General features: G+C 51.4%; 1 protein-coding gene across 1 annotated transcript; it reads right to left on the bottom strand.

Moving 5' to 3' along the window:
• Window positions 1-2877: 2877 nt before the first annotated feature.
• On the bottom strand, window positions 2878-18579 carry MEOX1 (mesenchyme homeobox 1). The gene is made up of 3 exons (XM_004374321.1): window positions 17717-18579; window positions 4306-4478; window positions 2878-3103 (listed from the first exon to the last, which is right to left on the bottom strand). Exons 1-3 carry the CDS (start codon window positions 18183-18185, stop codon window positions 2981-2983), a joined length of 765 nt encoding a protein of 254 aa, XP_004374378.1. The 5' UTR covers window positions 18186-18579; the 3' UTR covers window positions 2878-2980.
• Window positions 18580-22110: the final 3531 nt, after the last annotated feature.

Genomic DNA, 22110 nt, shown 5'->3' with positions numbered 1-22110 from the left:
GAGTTCCTGGCAGGAAGTGGTAAGAGGAGGTTGTAGAGGTAGGCAGGGACCCAATAATACAACCTACCATAACCACTAACTGGCTGTAAAAGCTTGAGGATTTACTTAACTTCTCTTTGCCATGATTGCCTCATCTGTAAAATGGGAAAATAGTATTAACTCTTAGGATTGTTAAGAGAATTTAATTAGTTCATGCATTGAAAGCACTTAGAACAGTGCCCAACACAGAGTAAACACTGTGTCTATGTAGGTGGATGGGATCATCTGGGGAGAGAGTGAAGAGTGGAAAAGGTGTTGGGCAGAAGAAGGAAACCTTGGAAGCCTACAACGGGGCAAAAGCACCGGGCAAGGGGTCTGCATGGGAAGCAAAGAAGGAACCATTGGGATGGAAGAGGAAAACCAGGAGGTTTTGAATTTCCAGTAGGAGGGGGTGTTGGAGTACCTATGGGTGTGTCTGGCTTGCGTGTCTTTGAACCTGAACCTTAGTTGAGCCCCCTTTTGGGCACCTTGATTTTGGAGGGTCTGCTTTACTCTACCAGTTCCTGATGATGTCACATCCGGCCATGTGCACAGCTGGCCCAGGCCACCTCAGAGCCATATCTTGGCCAACTCTCCTCTCCTGGCTCCCTCCTTCCCCTCTCCTCAGTCCTATTTTGCCCATTGTTGACATCTTGGTGAGAGAAATCTTCTTTTAATTAAAAAGACGTAAGATTGGCGACTTTTTTCCTCATGTCATTTTTATTACTATTGATGTATATTGTTCTACCCTAAAAAATGAAACTCTCTAAATCTGAATTTAAAAATCAAAGGTGGTTAGAGTTCATCTTTTGTTTACAGAACTTTGACTATTTGATAAGCCATTAGGGAAACTGACAGTTAAAATTCTATAATGGGAAACGAAGACAATGCATCTCCATGAAGGCAAAGTTGTTTTGTTGTTGTTGTTGCAATGATTATATTGGCACCCACTTTTTGAAGAACCTAAAGGGAGACAAGTCAGTCTGGATGATTTCTCCCCCCATCCCTTTTTTTTTTTGTTACTTCTAGACCTTGTCTGGCTAATCATCAGAGGCACACCATAGGACACAAAGCTGTGGCTCTTAGCTCTGCAAGGAAAAAGGCCCATGCACTTTGCTTTTTAGTTGATTTTATTTCTTCAAGAATTTTCTTACAAAGTGAATTCACCTTGCACAGTTAACTTGATGTAATCTTAAGAAAATATATGAAGTATGCTTTAGAAAAAATGACACACGCTCTAACCAGCCATCTTATTTGGCAAGCATTTTCCCACAGCTTTTGTCCTTTTGGGATGGGGAGGTGGGGCTATTTTTACATGTGAATGATATAATACAAGAGATCCAAACTCTTGCTGACCTCTCTTTGCGAACCCAGCTGGTACTGGGAGACAGCACAAGGAGGCAGGCTTCAGTTGTCCCAGGCTGTTTGGTCATCAGAAGTGTCACCCTCAGAAGCTCTGGTTGAGGTCCAGGCAGTCCACATACACAAACCTCACAGTTACTTCCACAACAACTGCATTTGTGGAACACATAACCAGTTGCCATCAAGTCATTCCGATTCACAGTGACTCCATTTGTTACAGAGTAGAGCTGCTCCACTGGGTTTTCTTGGCTGTAATCTTTATGAGAGCAGATTGCCTTTCTCGCGCAGGCCACTGGGTGGCTTTAAACTGCCAACCTGTAGGTTAATAGTTCAGTGCAAACCATATGCACCATAGGAGGGGCTAAAATGCATCCTGTGGCGGAAGAGGAACCGTTTTCTTTTTCCCATTGCAACCAGAGTTCTTTGAGAGCATGGGACACAGCAGCCAGAGCATCTTCCACTCCAGGGCTCCACATTTCTATGCCTTCACCCAGCAGCCCTAGTATTTAGCTCCCCATTCTCAGAACATAGGAGCCACTTTCCAGCCCTCAACTCAATAATGTGAGCATCTGATAGATTTTCAATCCAGAGATTGTGGATTTAGAAGGAATAACTGCTCCATTGCTCTGGGGCTCTGCTCAAAGGCCCAGCTTGAGGGCTGAATTGATTTTTGAAGAAGCAGGTGCTATCCTGGCTTCATTCCCACCCACCCAGTCAAGCTAGTGTGAACGGGCCTGTATGGGGACCACAGAGACCTACACCAAGCTATTTTTCTGACTGTCTTCTCCCAGTCAACCCTCATAAACCTGCCCATTTAACAGCCAATAAACTTGGAGACAGGGATGAGTTTCCTACTTGCAGCAGCAGAGTTTCTGTCCTCAGCCCTCCTTACACTGATTTTCCCTGGGGTTTTGGGACAACTAAGAGCGCCTTGGAGCCCTGGTTGGTGCAGTGGTTAAGAGCTTGGCTGCTAACCAAAAGGTCGGCAGTTCAAATCCACCAGCCGCTCCTTGGAAACCCTACTGGCAGTTCTACTCTGTCCTATGGGGTTGCTATGAGGTGGAATCGACTCGCGGCAACAGGTGTTTTTTAAGAGCCCCTAAAGCCTCCAATGTAGAGTGCAAAGAGGACAGGTGGTCCTGGGGGTCGGTGTCTCAGTCATTTCCTTTCTTCTGGAAGGTCTGTTTTCAGGAGACACCAGCTGGTCTCAAGGTGCCTCTCCCAGAAGGCGAGGTGGTGTCCAGACCTGGAGGAGGCCTGGCTGGTATAGGAAGAAGGTGGCAGGAGAGAGTGCTGGTGGCAGCCACAGGACCCTGAGAGGCCATGTCCCTGGAGCTATCCCCCAGATTCACTCAGGTGGGACCTCTGCTCGATTCTGAAGTCCTGGGGAAGGGGCCTCTAAGTCAGAGCAATGTCGAATAGAGATTTTCTGGGAAACTTCAGGGCCTCCAGGAATGCTGGGCATCTTCATATCCAGGAATGACTGTGATACATGGGGAGGCCGCTCTGGGGCGGGTAGGGAGAAGGTGAAGGTGGGATGGGGCTGGGGTAGTGGGTAGGAGGCTCAGTCCTCAGTCTTTTTTTGTCTCCATGGAGCATCTCACTCTGAACTTGGAGAGGCTGCAGAGTCACCATCCTCGGGGTCCTGCCCATGTGGGGAGATGGGCTGACCCCCCTTCACACGCTTCCACTTCATCCTCCGGTTCTGGAACCATACTTTGACCTGAGAGAGGAAGCAAAGGAGCCCAGTCACTCCAGGGCCGATGCAACACCTCCCCATGTCATGCCCAAGCTCACTAGGGTGCAGCTCCAGGGTCCCCAGCTTGAAACCTTCATTTGCCCCTCTCTACTCCCCAAAGGCCCAGGAACTGAGACCAAAGGGAGGACACCCAAATTGGCCCAGAGGCTTGTCTCCTGGTCTCCAGATAAACCCGATTCCCAGTCAGGCAAGCCGGTTCTAAAAGTCACCCTGCACTGGCTTCACCCCCTTTCACATGCCCCACCCCTTCCGTGCCAATACCCCCTCCCACCATTCCCCATTCTGCAAGTGTCGGGGAACAGAGGATCATCAGCCTCATCCTTTGTTGCTGTGTGCCATCGAGTGAATTCCGACTCATAGTGACGCTATATGACAGAGTAGAACTGCCCCACAGGGCTTCCTTTAGGCAGATTTATAAAGCATTTTCAGTTTAGATAGCTCTGGTCTGCACATTTCTGCACTTCAGTATTGCCTGCAGTCTGGGATTATGACCCCGTTGTACAGATGGAGACCCAGAGAGGTCAAGGGACAGGTCCCAGAGGTCACAAAGCTAGGAAGTAGTAGAGGCAGGATCTGCATCTAAGTCTTCTGATTCTAAATCCAGCACTCTGGTAAAGTGCTTTATAGACTGAAAGTTGCTACCAATATCAGAGCCTAAAATAAAGGGTCCAAGGAGGTTTCCTCCAAGTGTGCCCAGGAACTATCTGCACAGCTGAATCACCTGGAGAACTTACTAGAAATGCCGATTCCCAGCCCCACTCAATCTTACTGTAGAATTGCCCTCCGGAGCTGGGGCTCCAGAATCTTCATGCAAAACAAGCCTCTCAGGTGATTCCAATGCACACTCAAGCCTGGGAACAGCCATACAGCGTTCAAGGCTGGCTGCACCGGGGAGGGGGGGGGGCAGGGCTTTGCAAAATTCTGATGGCTGGACTGTACCCCAGACCAATAAACAATGTCTAGGGGTGGAGCCGGGGCATTGGTGTTATTAAAATCTCCCAGGTGATTCTCGCCTATGGACACAGTTGAGAACCACTGGACTGGCGAGAGGTAGATGATAAAGAAGAAGGTTCAGCAGGGGTGGTGGGAAAGAGGAAAGGGAGGAGGCCGAAGGAACAGAGGAAAGGAAAGATGCTCGAGAAGAGGAGGTGGCGCCTGCGCCGCACCTGCCGCTCGGAGAGGTCCAGGTTCACCGCGATCTCGTATCTCCGGAGCCGCGTCAGGTAGTTGCGGTGCGCAAACTCGGCCTCCAGCTCCCGCAGCTGCTCCTTGGTGAAGGCCGTCCTCTCCTTGCGGGCCTTGCTGCCGCCTTCCGGTTTCCCTCGGTTCTCCTGGTTGTCTGGGGAGAGAGGGCCAGACCAGGAAGCTATGAGCCAGAGTCGCCTCGGTTCCCTTTCTTTTGCCCTTTCTCTATTATTTCTAAAGGATTCCGAGAAAGAAGCTACACTGCCCCCTCGTCATTCCTTCTAGTGTCTTAGCCCCCTGAGAACTGGAAAGTTTTTTTTTTGCTCCCAGCCTCAGGTGCCTTCCCCCGCCCTCCCTTTTTTTTTTTATTCCTGAAGCTCATGAAGCTGCCTTTGGCTATTCAATGATCTCCATCGCCCCGCGCATGACAATATTAGTGACTGAAAGCTTGTGGGGTGAGATGCTCTAAGGCAGAGAGGTTCTTGAAGCGTGGTCCAGCAGCATCAGCTTCACCTGAGAACTTGTTAGAAATGCAAATCTTCGACCCCACCCCAGTGTAACAAGCTCTCCAGGGGGATCTGACACCTGGTCAAGGTTGCTCTAAGTGTGATCCGCTGCTGGCAGCATCGCCAGGAGCTGGTCACATGTGCCCTACCACTACTGAATCATAATCTGCATTTTAGCAAAACCCCAGGGGATTCGTGTGCACGTGGAAATTAAGAAGTGAGGCTGTAAGCTTCTTTCCCTCTTTGACACTAGGAGGGGCCAAGTCTGGAAATTCTGTCCAGACCCCTGTGAAGGAGGCCCCAGGTTAGACACAGTGGGAAGGGGGGCACAATTATAACAGCTAACAGGGGTCCAGAGGAACAGACTCTGTGCCAGGCGTTGTACCGAACACCTTATCAGTACAGCATCAGTTGCCATCAAATATTCTACTCGTGGTGACCCCATGTGTATCAGAGTAGAACTGCCCTCCATAGGGTTTTCAAGGCTGTGATCTTTCAGAAGCAGATTGCCAGGCCTTTCTTCCGAGGTGTCTCTGGGTGGATTCAAACTGCCAATCTTTCAGTCAGTAGAGAAGCACTTAACCATTCGTGCCACCCTTACATCCTCATACTAACGCAGAAGGGTGAGTTCTAGTATCATCTCCATTTTACAGACCATAAAACTAAACATAGAGAATTTAAGCAAGTTGTGCAAGTTCAGTTCATCCAGCCAGGAATCAAACCCAGGCAGTTTGACTCACATACTGGTCAAATGAAAAATATGTAGGAAGTTTTTTGCAAATTGTAAAGTGCTGTACAAACGAAAGGGACTGTTACGGTTATCTTATGGGCAGTGTTAAGAGGCGACTCTACCGTCACTTTAATGGTGGTGGAGGGACTCACAGGAAGGAAAGATAGGCACCTACACAATTAGCTAACAATGCATGCCACGTGTTCAGTGAATGGCTACAAGAACCTCTTCTTTTCCTGCTGGGCTTTAACATTTAGAAGTCTTTCGCCCCGACGTCTTCTTTCGCAGACAAGGAGATCACGGCTCAGGGCTCACGTTTTACCCAAAGTCACACACCTGCACGCCGAAAGCTGCGCCCTACGCCCTGCTCCCTCGAAGACCTCACTCCCACCCTGCAGCGTGTGTGCGGGGGCGGGAGGGTCTCAGCTGGCGTGGAGGGCTAGGCGGGGGATTTAGACCGGTAGTGCAGGGGAAGAAAGCCGCCCACACTCGTGGCCCAGCTGCCAAGTTGCGGGGGCCGGGGAAGATGTAAAAACCTCGCATTAACCCTCCGTTCCAATTTGGAACTGTGAGCCTGGCTAGCTCCCTTCTCAACGCTTCCTTCTCCTGCTTTTCTTTCAATCTCTTTGTATTGCAGTTCCGGCGTCCTCCGCCCCCGTGCCACGCGGCCCCGGGGCCGGGAGGAGGGCCGGGGGAGGGCGGAGAGGTGCGCTGTAAAGCGATTTGTGCGCGGGTCGAGGGCCATCTCGCCGCTGCGCGCCCGCCCGGCGCCCTGGAAAGACGAGTGGGCGCGTCTCCCCCCGCCCCGCCGTCCCGAGAAGGCGGAAGAGGGACGCTCCCCGGGGACTCCCGAGCTGCGGGGCACCAGACAGGCCGAAGGGCTCCCTGCAGCCCCGGTGCCGGAGTTGGGGGAGTGTCCCTGCGCCTGGCCTGGGTCGGTGTCTGCGGGGCGCGCCCCCGTCCCCGGCTGCCTGCCGGGTGGCCTCTGGCTCCCGGCCGGAGAAGCAGGCTTAGACCCCTCCGGAAGGGAGCGTGGGCTGGAGGGGAAGGACGCGCAGCCCCGGGCCGGGGTCCCGGAGGAGTCCTCCGGCCTTGGCCGCCGCCAGCGCCGCGCCCCCTCCGGGCCGCGGGCCGGGGAGGGGCGGTCACGCAGCGGATGCGCGGCCTTCCCGGAGCCTACCGGCCGGAGAGTGAGGCCAGGAAACCCGGGCCACGGCTCAGACCCCGGGTGGAGTCGGTGGCTCATTTCACAATCCCCTCGGGCCCCGGGGCTCAAAGTGTTCCCACCCTTCCGTGTAACGGAGGGGAGTGTAAAGTCCAGGGGACCTGCCCCGAGGTTTGAAGCCTGAATCTCTTGCTGGGGACTTTGAAGATGTCCCTTAACCTCTCTGGGTCTCAGTCAACCCATCAGGAAATTGGGGAAAATAACGCACCTACCTCACAGGGTTATTGAGTAGACAAATACTGTGTGAGAAGTGCTTAAAAAATCATAAAGCACTGGATAAATAGTTTTCTTCCAATTCGTCTACTCCACGAAATGCCTTTTGAAGGGCTGGGATAACAGCAGGCATTTCGGGAAGGCTTCTATGTGCTATGGCTGCTAACCAAACGGTCGCCAGTTCGAGTCCACCCGGCGCTCCTTAGAAACCCTATGGGACAGTTCTACCGTGTCCTGTAGGGTCGCTATGAGTCGGAATCGACGGGCAGTGGGTTTGGTTTTTTGTTTTTTTTCTATGTGCTTGAGGAATTCACTTCCTTAATCCTCGCCACGCTTGCGAGTAGGCCCTATCGATGTTCTGCGTAGCATTGTTACGGAGTCCCGGGGTAGTGCAAACCGTTAACCCGGTTCACATGATTAGGCCGAAAACAAAAAGATCGGTGGGTGGAGTCCACCCAGAGGTAGCTGCGAAGAAAGTCCTGGCCATCTATTTCCGAAAAATGAGCCTTTGAAAACCTATGGAGCACAGTTGTATTCTGACACACACGGGATCCAGGTTGAGCCTTAACTGATTCCACAGCAGCTGGTTAGCATTATTCTGTTGATCTATGTGATTATTTGATTGGTAGCACTCTCCCCAGGGATGTGGCTGTTTTTTCTCACCCATCTAGCCCCTAGTTGCTCCTGTTCCTGGCGGGTAGGAGGTACTTGGTAAATATTTCCTAAATCCTCTTCAGTTTACAGAGGAGGTAGCAGGCTTAGAGAGGCCAGGAACTTGCCCAGCGTGCCCTGCAGCTTTTAGGTGGCAGAGCTGGTATTTGAACCCAGCTTACCTGACTCTAGAGCAGTAGCACTCAGTGCTGGAGTCCGGTTCCCTGTCTTCTATCTGGCTGGCTAGGCCTGGACCTGGCAGCCCTGCTTGTCTCCACGTCCAGGGTTCCTGGGGTCACTGACCTGGGTTTCAGCCTACACCTACCCTGCCCTTCTCCCAGGCATGCCTAGATGTGCATAGGTGTCCCATGGAGACCCCCACCAACGACTCTCCTCGCTCACCCACAGTTCTGCACATAATCTTCCCGAGAAAGAAGAGGAGAGAGAGGGAGAGGACCCCTCGGAGCTGATCTTGGTCTGGCTGTGTGGGTAGGTGACCCCTGTTAACCAAGATGAGCCCCCTCCCCACTCACCTCTCCCACCTCGCCCACCTCTTAGCCTCCACCTGTTACTGATTGTTCTGATTTAGGAACTGTCAGCCTCAGGATGGGAATGAAGAGGACACAGAAAGAAGCCTGAACCTTGGGGCCACACCCATCCATGGTGGGGTGGGATACTGGCACAGGGAGGACCCTGCTCCCTCATTAACTTCCTGGAGGGGACAAACTTCCATCACTGTTAGAAATGGTAAAAGGCCCAGAAGTACCGGAAGCTAACCGAAAACTAGAGAGCAAGTTAGGGTTCTCTTTGTTCGGCAACATATAAAAAATGGCAACATTTTTCATCAAAATAGAAAAACTATGAGCACTTGGTGCCATTTCTGGCCAGGAGATGTTCGGCCTGCCAGGTCACCAAAGTGCTACTTCACGTGCACAGCAAGTAGCCCGCTCCCCGCAAGACGGTTTGGTCTCAGTAGAGCAGCTCTTTGTTGGGGAGTCTCCCTCGCTCTCTGGGCCTCAGTTTCCCCATGTGTAAAAAGCATGGGACTGGGCTGAATCTTCTTTCATCTAGGAAACCAGTGTCAGAGTTTTCTCAATAGACAAGCTCAGTGTCCTGACACCCTCTTGTCCTTTCCCTACCCCCTCTCCTGTTGAGAACCCCTGACCTTGATGATCTCTGAGGCCTCTTCAGCTTCAGACATCTTGTCCTGACCCCTAATTCCTCCTTTTAGTCAAATCTGGAGACTCACTCCTATGTCCTGTCCTAAGGAGGCCCTCCCTAACCTTCCCAAAGTCTTCAACCCAAAGATTGTGGCTGTTGGGGGCTGGGAGAAGGTGTCAGGAGGGGTTCTCTCTCCTTCCAACATGGAAAGCTCCCTGGCCAGAGCTGAGTGGAGGGGAGTTGTTTGTCTGGGGACCCTTTGCAGAGCTTGCCTAGGCATTAACGCCTGGCAGATGCGGGGTGCAAGGAAGAGCTTTCTGACCTTGGGCAAGTCCCTTAAGTTCTCTAAGCCCCAGTTTCCTCATATGTAAAATGAGAATAGCTATATACATAAGGTCGCCATGAGTTGGAGCTGACTCAGTGGCTGCTAGTAAGATCAACAATATACCCACTGTGATCCTAAGACTGTTGAGAAAGTAAAACGAGATTGACACTGTGTTTTAACCCTTAGCAGTGTAGCACAGTGCCTAGACCTGCTGCTGAGACTCAATTGGAAAGAACTGTCTTAAGAGGTTCTATTGGAGACGATGCTGGAGAGATGGTTCGTGGGTGCAGGCTAGATAAGATGGTCTTTAAGACGCCACATCTTAAGGACAGAGCAAAAGGGGTGCTTTTTAAAGGTTTGGCCTTTTAAATATTTTCCGTTCTCCACTACTTTTCTACACCTCTGCTTGGATCTGGCCACTCCTGGGGGGGCTTCAGCCTTCTAGGGGCCTGGATTCCAGGCACAATAACTAGATGTGATAAGACTAATGATGCCCATCAGTCCCCCTGGTCCCCTCGGGCAGCAGGTGCCCATTCCAGGACTGCAGAGGGTGGGTGCCCACAGTCAGCTGGCTGCCTCCCTGGGTCAGGAGGAGCCGCCCCCATTCCAGCCCCTGCCCAGTCTTGGATTCTCAGCACAACCCTCAGAGCAAGCAGGGCTGCGATGGAACAGTCGACGGTGGCCAGACAAATGCAAACAGGATGCGTGTGTGTGATTGCGGTTTCCACTCTGAGCTTTTACACTATCCAAGGCAAATTATTTCATAAATAGCTGTCATGTTTGGCAGGCCGTCCTAAAGTTAGCAGACAGCTTTGTCAGAACTACAGGGAGGTTCAGACAGACCCAAGGGAACATGCCTTTTTGGAGTCCTGCTATCCCTACACCCCAGCTCTTACAGCATCATTTTATATAAATTTCTATCCATGACCAGATAGAGTCATGTGCCCCATATTTGAATAGCACGTTGCAGGTGATGATGGGTTTCTTCCCATGGCTTTCATATATATTACAGGATCATTAGCCTTTTCATTTTACAGGTGAGCCCAGAGAAGGTAAGGGACTTGCCTAAGGACACACAGCAACTTAGTGATAGAACTGAACCAAGAACTCAGAATTCCTTGATATTTTCACACTATTAGGCTGTATCTTCTTAATTATTCTGTGAGGTAGGTAAGGTACAAATTTGTCCAGAATTAAGGGCTGGAGAAATTAAGGCCCAGAGAAGCTAAATGGCTTGCCCAAGGTCTGCAGGGACCAGTCCAGGGCTGTGGCCACCATGTCATGCTGCCCTTGAGGGAAGAATGGACATGGAAGGAAAGCGTCTGTGTCTGGGCCCAGGTCTGTGTCCTTGGGACTCCTCAAGGAGAAAGAAGGGAGGGGATTTCTTGGGCATGATGTAAGTAGGCAAGACCTCGGCAAACCCTCCAAAAATGGTGTTTGTGATTTCCTCAGCTTTCACAGCATGGACACTTTGATGTTCTCGTTAGTTTTGCTACTTTCAACTTCAGAACAAGGGGTCAAACCATCAAAATAGACAATACCTGGTTGGAACCAACCTGAGACCTACTGGGCGTTCACATCTGGGACCTCCCCGGCGTCCCAGGACCGGCCTGCTTTTCTCACTGGGCCCTGCCCCACCTCAATGTCCAGGTCCTTTCCCTCTCCTATAGGTGCCTGAAGAGACACAGGTAGGACTCCCAGCCTCTCTGAGGAGCCCAACAGTGGGGCCGGGGCCTTCAGGGTATGTTTTCTAGAATGGGAATGTCTGGAGCTGGGGTTGTCTTTCCTGAGAGGCCCAGGTGGGGTGGGACAGTGAGGGTGGGCAGAGGTGGGGGGTGGGGGGCACAGTAAGGATGTGGGGTGAGGGGGAGTGGGATGAACTAGGCATTGAGATAGGATGTTGGGACCCTGGAAGAGGGGTGGGGGCAGAGGGGGGAGAAAAAGTAGAGGGGAAGGGAAGTGGAAATGAGGAGAGGTGGAAGCAGTGGGTCTACAAGATAGGGGGGTGGGGTGGGCATGGGCAGTGCTGGGCTTTGTGTTTATAAGTTCCAGATGTCACCCTCAGCTGTTACCGAAGGAAGTGTGGGCTTCAGGCCCCGGGTCCCATTGCTTACACTGTTTCTCCAGCACTGTGTGCAAGGAAAACTGGGATAAACGTGTAATATAAAAGGATGGGCTGGGTGGAGCAAACAGTTAATGCGCTCGGCTGCTAATCTAAAGTTTGGCGGTTTGAGTCACCCAGAGGCACCTGTGAAGAAAGGCCTGGAGATCTACTGAAAAATCAGCCATTGAAAACCCCACAGAGCATAGTTGTACTCTGGATATGCAGAAGGTTGCCATGAGTCTGAATTCACCTGACAGCAGCTGATAAAAGGATGGGGGGTGGGGGGCAGGGGTCCTGGCCAGAGGCAAGTGAGCTGAGTTGGGTGGGAAGCCTGATTCAGTGAGCAGCGAGGGAATTGGGGGCAGGGGCTGACTTTGTGGATCTACAGGTGCCTTGAGTCCTGCCCGTCCGAGAGAAACAGCTGCTCTGCCTCTGGGATCCATCCCTGCCTGCCTGGATCAGTGCCCCTGATTTACTGAACTCAGGGAAGTAGGCAAGGGGGCAGAACCCTGAGCCCTTAGCCTGGCAGGGCATTAGCCGAGCTGAGGCGGCCCCTTGACCAAGCTTCCCATGGCCACAGGCTGTTTGGACTCTTACATCTTGGAAGTTGGTCAGGATCCTGTTGCCTCAGGGAAAGCTGACTTTCTCCAGAACTTCCCAACTGTGCCTGGGGGGAGGCCTGAGCAGGCCCAGGCCCAGGCCCAGGCCCAGGATTTGTGCTGGTGCCTCTGAGTTAAGGCAGTGTTTGAGCTGCCTGTCAGAGGGGTCAGGCAGCAGCTCCAAACAGAAGGCAGGGGACACCCAGAGGGACCTGGGCAGAGTGTGGGGTTCCCACTGCCCCTCTCTAAGGCTTCTTCCTCGCTGGGGGATCTGGGGCTGGGGTTGGGGTAAGGGCAAGAGGTGCTGCAGCAGGTGTGGGGTCACTCAAGCCGCACCCCACCCAGCACGGCAGGGACCGTGGGCTGTGGGGGGCGGTCTGCAGAGGTGAGGCAGGCTGACTGGCGGCAGGCTGCACAGGCTCCATCTGAGCTCATTGGGTCACTCATCCCAGCCAGACATTGAGCGTGGGCAACCTGGGTGCAGCCAGCATCGGAGGAAGACTGTGAAAGAGAAGGGCGCTCAGTTGTAAATTTGGGAAAACTGGTTTGAGGGATTACCAAGGGCCAGGCAACACTGGTTGTGGACTTCACCTCCATCTGTGATCTCATTTAATCCCCAAGGCCACCCTCTGAGCTAGATACAATTACTCCTCATTTTTCAGAGGAGGAGACCCGGGCTCAGAAAGGTTTAGGACTTGCCTGAGGCCACACAGTCAGGAAGTTGTGGACTCAGGATGGGAACCAGGTCTGCCTGGTTAGCACACTTAACCTTGGTCCCCACCCCGCATCACCATGCTTTGGCCCATTGCCAGGGGTCGGCCTGGGTATGAGATCACCCAGCCCCATAGGTGGAATCACTCCAGGGGCCCAGGTGGCACTCACTGGGGTTGTTCTCACCACCACCATCACCTCTTTCCTTCTTCCTTTGTCTAATAGCCCCCTTCTTTAGTGGTTCATTCCTGAAATTGTGTCCTCTTTTTTCATCTCTGTTTCATGGTGTAAGAATTCAGGGATCTGCTTGTGGCCAGAAACAGTACCTGATCCCAAGTGGGAAATTCTAGTGGTGGATGGGACCCTGGGTTTGGACAGCTCTGAAGCCCTCCCCGCTTTGAGATGCTGCTTTTATTAGAGGGGTTCGTAACTGGAGCATTTGTGCCACTGCTGGAACCCTGGCACTGGCCCTGTCTCTACAATCCCTAGGTCCCCATATCTGGGGCTCACTGCTGAGCAGCGAGAGAGCGAGGCAAGAAGGGCTGCTTGGCCTGTCCGGTGCCCGCCCACAGGGGACCTCTGTGCAAACCAGAAAAAGGCACACTTTCCTCTAGATTGGAGCCCACAGCCACTCGCCAGAGAGACAGCTGACCTTTCTAGCTGCCCAGCCATGGCCACACCCCCTAACGTGCTGCCCAGCTATGGCAACCTGGTACTCGGGGATCTGACCCCAGCCCCCCCAGAGGGTTCCTCTGCAGAGTCAGCCCGGCCTGCGGTGGGTGTTTATGGGTCCTTCTGACCCCGGCACTCACCCTGACCCTGGCCTGGTTTTATGATGAAAGTCTGGCTCTCTGCACACCTCTCTCGTGAGTCAGACTGTAAGGGGCCTGATGTAGTTTGCAGAAGCACAGCACACGTGGTGGAAACCCTCGTGCCAGGCTGAACAGAGGCTACTAATCAGACATCGAATGAGCTTCTCCCACGTGCAAATGCTTTTAGGCTCTAGGGAGACTGCACAGGTGAATCAGACATTATTTCAGCCCTCCAGACACTCCATTTTAGGGGGAGAAGCAACCATATGCATATACAACTGGGGATGCAGGGCAGTGGTGGTGTGTTCGTGTGTATGTGTGTGTAGGAGGGTCAAGAAAGGATTCTTGGAAAGGGTGGTTTTTGAGCTGGGTCTTAAAATAAGTGGGACCCCAACAGGCAGAATAGTAGGGGAAGGGAAGTGTGTTCAAGGCACAGGGAAGCTTCTGAGCAGAGGCAGCGAGGAGAGAAGAAAAAGCAGAATGTGTTTGCACCTGGTTGATGTAAATGGTTAATTCGCTTGGCTGCTAACCGAAAGGTCAGAGATTTGAGTCCACCCAGAGATGCCTGGAAAGAAAGGCCTTGTAATCTATTTCCAAAACATCAGCCGTTGAAAACTCTATGGAGCACAGCTCTACTCTGACACATGTGGGGCCACTGTGCGTCGGCGTCAACTCGATGGCAAGTGTTACTGGTGGGTTTGCAAGGCAAGTAAACTGGTGTGGCTTCATGGGACGGTGAGAGGGTGTGGAGGTCAGGTGGGGGTGGTCTGTATAGGGAGTTCAAGGGCAAGAGGAGCCAAGTTGTGGAGAGTTTTTCAACCTCCACAAAGTGAGAGTTTGGTATTGGGCAGGGACAAGAGGAGATCAGCTCTTGCAGGGGAGAAATGCAGGAAGGAGAAGCCGTGGGAATGCTGATGGGGTATGAGACAAATGGAGTCTGATTAAAGTCCTCCCGGCAGAGTGAGTGTGCGCTGAGCCGCCCGCCCCAAGGGCTTTCCCAGGCTGCGATCAGATTCACCTGTAGCAGGCCGATCACACGTGACCTTCCCTTGAACCCCCATCAGGAAATCACCGAAATCCCTCACTCCCATAAATTAAAGATGACCACAGTATCAAGGACAATTTGGGGGAAAACAACAGTGGCCTCGCAGCTGTCCCCGCCAGCGAGGATCTTTAACACCCACTGGCCTGGGGCTGGGAGCGGGTCGTGTAGGAGAACATCACACTGGTCTTCTAAATCAGTTCTGTGCTGTGAGCCAACAGGATGTCCCAGTGTGGGGGAGGGCCAGGGACCCCATTTTCTGATCTACTTGAGCAAATCAACCCCATCTTCCAGAGGGAGTGAGGGGGAAGCAGCTGGCATGGCAGAGAAAAGATGGGGAGCAAAGAACGTTCCCATTGGAACAAACTTGCAGCAACTTCCGTTTATAAAAGTCTCCTCAGCAAGCCAGGATGGGGTGCATTTACCAGGCACAGCTCACCCCCAACCTCTCCAGCCAGCCTCTGAGCTCCAAGCTCCTGATGAAAACCAGACTTTAGGACCAACAATGACTGCAAGAAATTTCCACATGTTATACCCCAGACTCAGAAATTTCTGAGACAGCGTATTTGAAATATTCAATTCCACTGTCCCTATAAATATAGGAGCGTTTGTCAGACCCTGTGCTCTGCAGTCTGGTTCAGAAAATATGGACCTAATACTGTCTACAGCTGCTATTTATTGAACTCTTACTATATGCCAGACACAGTGTTAATCTCATGGATCACTGCATTTAACCTTCACAGAGACTCTATACGGAAGGTGCTATTATTATATTTCCATTTTACGGCTAGGGAAACAGAGGCTGTGAGAGATTGAGAACTTGCCCAAAGTCATGCAGCCAAAAGTTGGGGTGTTGACACTGTGCCCTGTCTGTCTGTGAAGCACTATGGAAAGCATATTTCTGATGGATGCTGGTCTCACTTCCAGAGATGGCTCAGCTGGGACTAGGGTGAAGGAAGTGAGGCCCTCACTTTGGGAGTAAAATATAAGGGGTGCCCAAAACCCCAGTAATGAAGATAAGTAATATTTTAATGTAATATTTTTAAAAATAAAAATTAATGCAAAAAATCCGCAATGAAAAAAATATCAAAATTTTAAAGAGACAGGCTGTAACAAGTGACTTGGGATCGGCAGGGTTGGGTGGCGGTAGGGGTTCTTTGTGGATTTGTCTATTCTGAGCTGAAGTTTTGATTCCTAGGGTTGGTTTAAAGACTTGCTCTTCACTTTCTTTTTTTCTAGGCTCTTACGAAGCGGATCTTTCCTACCTTCTGCCCTTTTAGTTAAATCGCAAACAAAGAGTCAAGCAACAGGGCAATAAAAATTCCCACGTGGAACAGAGAGTGGGTTTGCAGCCACACGGGAATAAATGAACATCAGTTTGCTGTGCCTTGCTTCATGCCACTGCTGCTGCTCCTGGGAGGACCCTGCAGGAGAACCCAGGGCGTCTGCTGAATGGGGGACCCCACCCCAGAATCTGAGCCTATGAGGAGTACAGGGCATTCAGCAGAGGGTGTTCGTGTGCCCTTGGGGTGGTCAGCTGCTTGGCATCTACACTGCCTCCCTAATGCAGTGCCCTGGGCCATTTGCTGAAATGCAGAATGATGAAAGAGAGTTTGCCTGGGCCCAATGGACTCGGTTTTGCCCATCCCTGCCCAACGCCCTTGGCTTACAGTTCCTTGGAAGGTGGCTGGACGCAGATTTTGGAGAGGAGCAGAGATGGAGGAGGAACAGAGGCAGGCACTATGGAGGGGAAAGCTGTTCAACTAGTCACAGTAGCCAAGTTGCTGAGAGTTCCTTGGAGAGGAGAAGCAGAAAATGCTCCAATTCTCGGCAAATCTTCAACCAGGCAGGGGAAGGAATTTAACCAGCTGGGGATTTAAAGGGCCCTTCTATTTAGCAAAGGAGCCCTGGTGGAGCAGTGGGTAAGTGCTCAGCTGCTAACCGAAGGGTCCGCGGTTCGAACCCACCATCTGCTCCACGAGAGAAAGATGTGGCAGTTTGCTTCTGTCAAGATTACAACCTTGGAAACCCATGGGGGCAGTTCTGCTCTGTCCTATAGGGTTGCTATGAGTTGGAATCAACTCAACAGCAATGGATCTTTGGTCTATTTAGCAACCTAGGTAGTGCAGTTAATGTACTCGGCTGCTAACTGAAAGAAAGGTTAGAGGTTCGAGTCCACCCAGAGGTGCCTTGGAAGACAGGCCTGGCAATCTACTGAAAAACTAGCCATTGAAAACCCTATGGAGCACAGTTCTACTCTGACACACACAGGGTTGCCATGAGTCATGAGCCACTTCATAGAAACTAGTTTGTTTTTTTGGTTTCTATTTAGCAACCAGGGGGACAGACTGTGGTTATTGCAATCTATTTGAGCGCATCGAGGGGCTTCTTCAAGCACGGAGACCAAGTATCATTCAAAAATCAGTAGTGTGCTTGAAATTCAACTGAAGGGTGTGGGACTTGGGGTCTGAAGGCCTGGATTTGAGCTCACTTCTAGGTTTACCTGAGACTGAGAGGTTTTCTGGGACACAGGACTGGGCAAACTGGGATGAGCTAGTCAGTCTATTTCAACCCATTCTAGCAGTGTTTCCCTCAAACTTTTAGCCTCTCATTTTCCACATGTATAGAATTGAGATAATAAAACTTCCTGCAATTTGGACCCATCATCAGGAAAGACCAATCGCTAGGAAAGGACATGGTTAGGTAAAGCAGAGGGTCGGCAGAAACAGGGGAGACCCTCAATGAGATGGATTGACACAGTAGTCACAACACTGGATTCAGACATACCACTGATCATGAAGATGGCACAGGATCAGGCAATCTTTTGCTCTATTATCCGTAAGTTCACCACGGCTCAGGCCAACTCAACGGCAGCTAACAACAACAACCCACCTTGCAAACTTGTAGGACTCAAAGGAGGTAACCCATGTTTCCCACAGCACCTTAAACCTGCTCCCATCATAACACCTCCCACTGCCAGACATTCCTCTCAGGCCTCCTCTTCTCAGTCTGAGCAATTTGGGAGCAAGACCACCTTATTCACCTCTGCACTCCCATTTTCATTCTCTGGCTGGTACATCCTCCCGCGGCCCACAAGTGCTGAGGATACAGACTCAGCCCCCACCACCAGAGGCTGAGAACTCTGAGTGGCAGAAACGCCAAAGGTCATCTGGTCCCGTCTCGTGCCTCGTGGTTAGTTAGGTAGTTTTGTTGACATTTCACGGTTGGGGCAGCTAGGCTCAGAGAGGGTGAGCGATCTCCCCAAGTTCACATTGTTAGTAAAGGAATGGTCAGCTGCTCCCCAGCCACCTACCTGAGCTCTCCTTTTTTCGTCTGGTTGACTTCTTCTCCGTCTCGTTGGCAGTGCTCCCAAGGACCCTGTAGTCCTCAGCTGGGCCTCCCAGGGCTTCCACCAGGCCCGGGCTGCTGGCCCCCATCTCCCGGGAACCCCCAGCTGGGCCTGGGTTGAGCCTGCGCCGGGCCTCTGAGACAGGGAAGTGCCAGTCAGGGGGCTGTGGGAAGGCGGGGTGCTGCTCAGTGAAGACGCGCTCCTCCCGGGGCAGGCTGTGTGGGGTTGCCGCCAGGCAGGAGGCAGAGAAGTCGGGGTATGCTGCCGTCGCTGTTGCCGGGAAGTCTGGTTTCTGGTGGAAGGAGAACGGGGTTGGCGGGTAGTGGGGGAGCCCTGAGGTCCCGTTGCCTTCTGAGTAGGAGTTTCGAAGGCAGCCCCAGACAGGGGCCGGAGGGTGGGGGCTCCGCATGCAGCTGCTGGCCACGGGATCCATCTGTGTCGGCTGCCTGCCTCAGTCCTCTCAAAGATTTGACTCTTTACACTTGTTAGATTGAAAATTTTAAAAATGCAAAAAGAAAAAAAAATTTAAATAGGAGGAAAAAAAGTTCAACAGAAAATTCACCCCAGGAACCAAAACAAAAACCAAAACTAAAGTCTTTCCTGAAAGTACGCACACATGTGGCCACCGTCACACATGTGTGACACACACCTATGTTGGACTTCACTCCTCGCTTCCTGCCCCCCAGCACACCAGCCTGCCTATTGGGGTCCCTTGTACGTGTATTTGTCGCTGATGACACTGAACATTTTCAATGGCCCAGCTCGGCACCACCAGCTGAGGAGGAACCAACTCGCCCTGGCGCCCGAAGCCAATGCCTGCAGAGGGCCAGCCCGGCGCTCTGAGACACACTTTTAAATCCTGCAGTGGGGAGAGAGTGACACATTTCTGAAGTGAAATGTGAGCGAGGAGAGGGAGGGGTTAACCCGTGCGCACACGATCCCCTCCAACCAAAACCCGAGCAGGCAACTATTAATCATCAGAAACCTTATATGCACATCTAATGGGATTTGCAGATGGAGACTTTTAAAGAAACATTGTCTGTTTTTTTTTTTTTTTTTAAGGAGAGAGCAGCTCACACACACAACCTCTTTAATGTGCCTCCTGAAGCTATTTTTATTGCACTGTTAACAAAATTCCCCAAGTCTTGGATTTGGAAAAAGCCTTAAGTCAGATCCAGAATCCATCAAATGCCAAATTCCAGGGAGCGAAGCAGGGAATAAGTGCAAGAGACAAGCTTGCTGATTGCATTTGATTTAAAGGCCCTTCTACTGCTGCCTGCAGAAAAGGAAGGTGGATTAAAAGAAATTTTTTATGCAAGTCTCAGAGGCTCACTGTACTGTATAGTATAAACAAAGACACACTCCAGTAAAAAGTCATTTCTCTCTGCCCGAAGTGACATTCTCACTTTCTCAGTAACTTAAAAAAACCGCAGATTCTTCCTTCCACTCTTTAACCTCCAACTTATACGCCAGTTAGCCACAGTCTTCTCTAGAAGGGTTTCCAGGTCCTTTTTCTCCTCGGCAAAGGAAAGACTCTTAAAGAAGTTCCTTGAAGTTTCTTCAGACCTCCCCCACCTGCTCCCTGCCCCCTTAACCTACACCAACCTGCTTTCCTTTGCCTACCCTGGAGGCCGAGCCTTCCAAGGAATCTGGGGCATGCAAATTGGAATCGGGGGATTCTTTTTTTTTTTTTATTCTTGTAAAATATATATATAACACAACATCATCCAATGTGACGTTTTTCACGTGTACAATTTAGCGACATCAGCTACATGAATTATGTTGTGCAACCATTACCAATAATTGTTGCCAAATTTTTCCATCACCATAAACAGAAATTCACTGCTTCCCGAACAATGACTCCCAACGGTTCTTGTTCCCCAGTGGAGTTCTCTTTGGCAAATGGGTCACTCGGGTCTTCCTGGCTGGTACTTATCACAGAAGGCCCAGCCCAAGTGTCACCTCAGCCTGTCAGCCACTCAGTCGGCCAGGCCCTGCTGGTCTCCCTGAAGGGCTAATGGAATTTCTCAGAGGCTGATGTTCCAAACATAAGAGGGTCAGGACTCCTCTCTCACCAGATATTTCCAGAGCAGCAGGGTCAGCAGGATTGGGGCAGAAATGGGCATGGGACCTTAACAGCAATGTCTCTAATGGCTGGCCCCAAAGATACCTGGGGTTCCCTGAGGAGAGGCTGTGGGTCTTAGCTCTGCACCCTGAAGTAGGGAGCCTGGGGGAAGGGTACAGGAGATGCTCAAAGTAGACAAATGTAGGCAGAGAGGAAGTGGGGCTTGGGCTGGGGAGTGGCAGCCACGACTTGCCTTTGACACAGAAACTCCTCAGATAAATCCCAGTGGGCAGGACAAGCTGTAAAGAGATAGGTGTGCATGTCATTTGTCAAGAAACAGAAATCCTTCTCCTGGAATGGGCGGCTGGGGTGGGGATGCTGTAGACAGGAGAGGCAATGGGGTCACAGCCACAGAAAAGACTCATCCTTCTGCTTTGTTCAGGGCTTAACTGTTTCATATATGTTTCTCCTTTGAACCTCACAACTCTCCTATTATGGGTAAAGGAAGAATAATGTTCTACACTTTTACATGTGAGGAAACTGACGCTCAGACAGGTGACGTGAGCCATTCAGAATCATCCAGCTAGGAAATGGTAGAACCAGGAGTTGCCCTCAGGGGCTCGGCTGTCAAGTCTGCAACAGCAGTGAAATAAGCATGGGCTTTGTGGTTAGACAGAGTGGAGTTCAAGCCCTCGGTCTGCGACTTCCGAGCTGTGTGCCCTTGGACAAGTCACCTCACCTATGTGAGCTTCCGTTTCCTCATCTGGGATGATAACAATAGCTGATGTTCATCCATTGATCTCAGCACCTTACACATATTATTACCCCAATGGATCCCCACAAAAGCCCTCAGGCAAGTGCTGTTCTCATCATCTGTTCAAAAGAGGAACCTGAAGCAAAGAGAGGTTGTGTAAACTGCACAAGGTCACACAGCTGATATGTGAAGGATCCAGGATCCAAACCCAGGTGGCCTGACCCTGCTACATCAGAATGTCCACCCCAGAGATTTTTGAATTTTAAATAAAGTCATTTATGTGAAGTAGGTAATTAATATATGTGCTCTCTTCCTCGCATATCTAATTCTCATCCACCTCAATGATTCCCGATAAAGGGAGAACATGGGAATGGGGAACACTGAGGAAATTCTATGGAAATAGAATTCTGTGCTGTGGGGGTTCTGGAAGGAATCCATAGGAGCAGGCGTGGATTATCCAATAGGCAAGGTAAGCACAGTGGTTACCTTGCTTACCAGATCATCTGTAGTGAACAATTCCACATTTTTTCACCACAGCAAAGATTCTGCTTCTGGGTATGGCTGACATCTGTCTCTTTCCCAACCCCACAGCACCTTCCTACAGAATCAAAGCCTCTTTTCAAATTTACAATCCTTGACGGGGCAGATTACCCAGTAAGCAAGGCGGGCATGGGTTTACTTATGCTTACTTGCTAATCCATAGTGAAGAATTTCACTACAGATGATCTAGTAAGCAAGATAATCACTGTGCTTACTTCGCTTATTGAATAATCTGCCCTTGCTAGGAGACTGGGAGGAAGATCTGGCCTGTCAGCTTCCCTAGAAAAACCTTCCTGGGGGCCTGGCAAGTAGGCCCACAGGCTGTAACCAGATTCCTGCTCCAGCCTCTACATCTGGCCGAGGGACCCCATCCTAGGAGGCCCAGCAGCCTAGCCCTTTGCCCCTGGAAGGGGTGGTCCCTGGGTCACAGTGGGGTGGGTGGAGAGGTCAGGAGGGGCAGCAGGGAGGGGGCATGCGGGGGCACTTTGCGCTGAGAACGCAAGACCCTGGCACCCTGGCGCCCGCGCAGCTGCTGGTGTCTGTCAGCCACCCCGCAGGGGCACGGCCGGGGGCCTGCTGGCCTCTACATCTTCCTGACAGGCCCCTCTTCTGAGGCCAGGAAAAAACAACAACAGTTCCTCCCCTCACGGCAACCCATTTGTTAGATGAAGGCCGGGGACCAGCACCTTTAACCTCCTCAAAGTCAGCTTTTCCCTGTCAAGGCCCCACAGGCCCATGAGACAGAGATGGATGGAAATGGCTGTAGAAAAAAGGCCTGTGGCCAGGCAGCCAAGGGGAACAGGGTTTTCAGGAAGGGAGGAGACCCCGGTTTCTGGTTGTTGCTGGGGGTGGCAGGAGGAGGAAGAGGAAAAGCGTGAGTTGTGAGGAGGGCCCTGAGGGGCCCTGAGGAAGGCGTTCTGTTTGGCAATACCTGAGCCATCCCAAGGAACTGCTGGAATTTCCTCAATTGTGCACAACAAGCAAGCAAGTCTTTGGCAC

This window comes from Trichechus manatus, unplaced genomic scaffold, assembly GCF_000243295.1.
Source record: "Trichechus manatus latirostris isolate Lorelei unplaced genomic scaffold, TriManLat1.0 scaffold00028, whole genome shotgun sequence".
In the NCBI taxonomy this organism is placed as follows: domain Eukaryota; kingdom Metazoa; phylum Chordata; class Mammalia; order Sirenia; family Trichechidae; genus Trichechus; species Trichechus manatus.
This window is presented reverse-complemented; position numbering and strand designations above follow the sequence as displayed.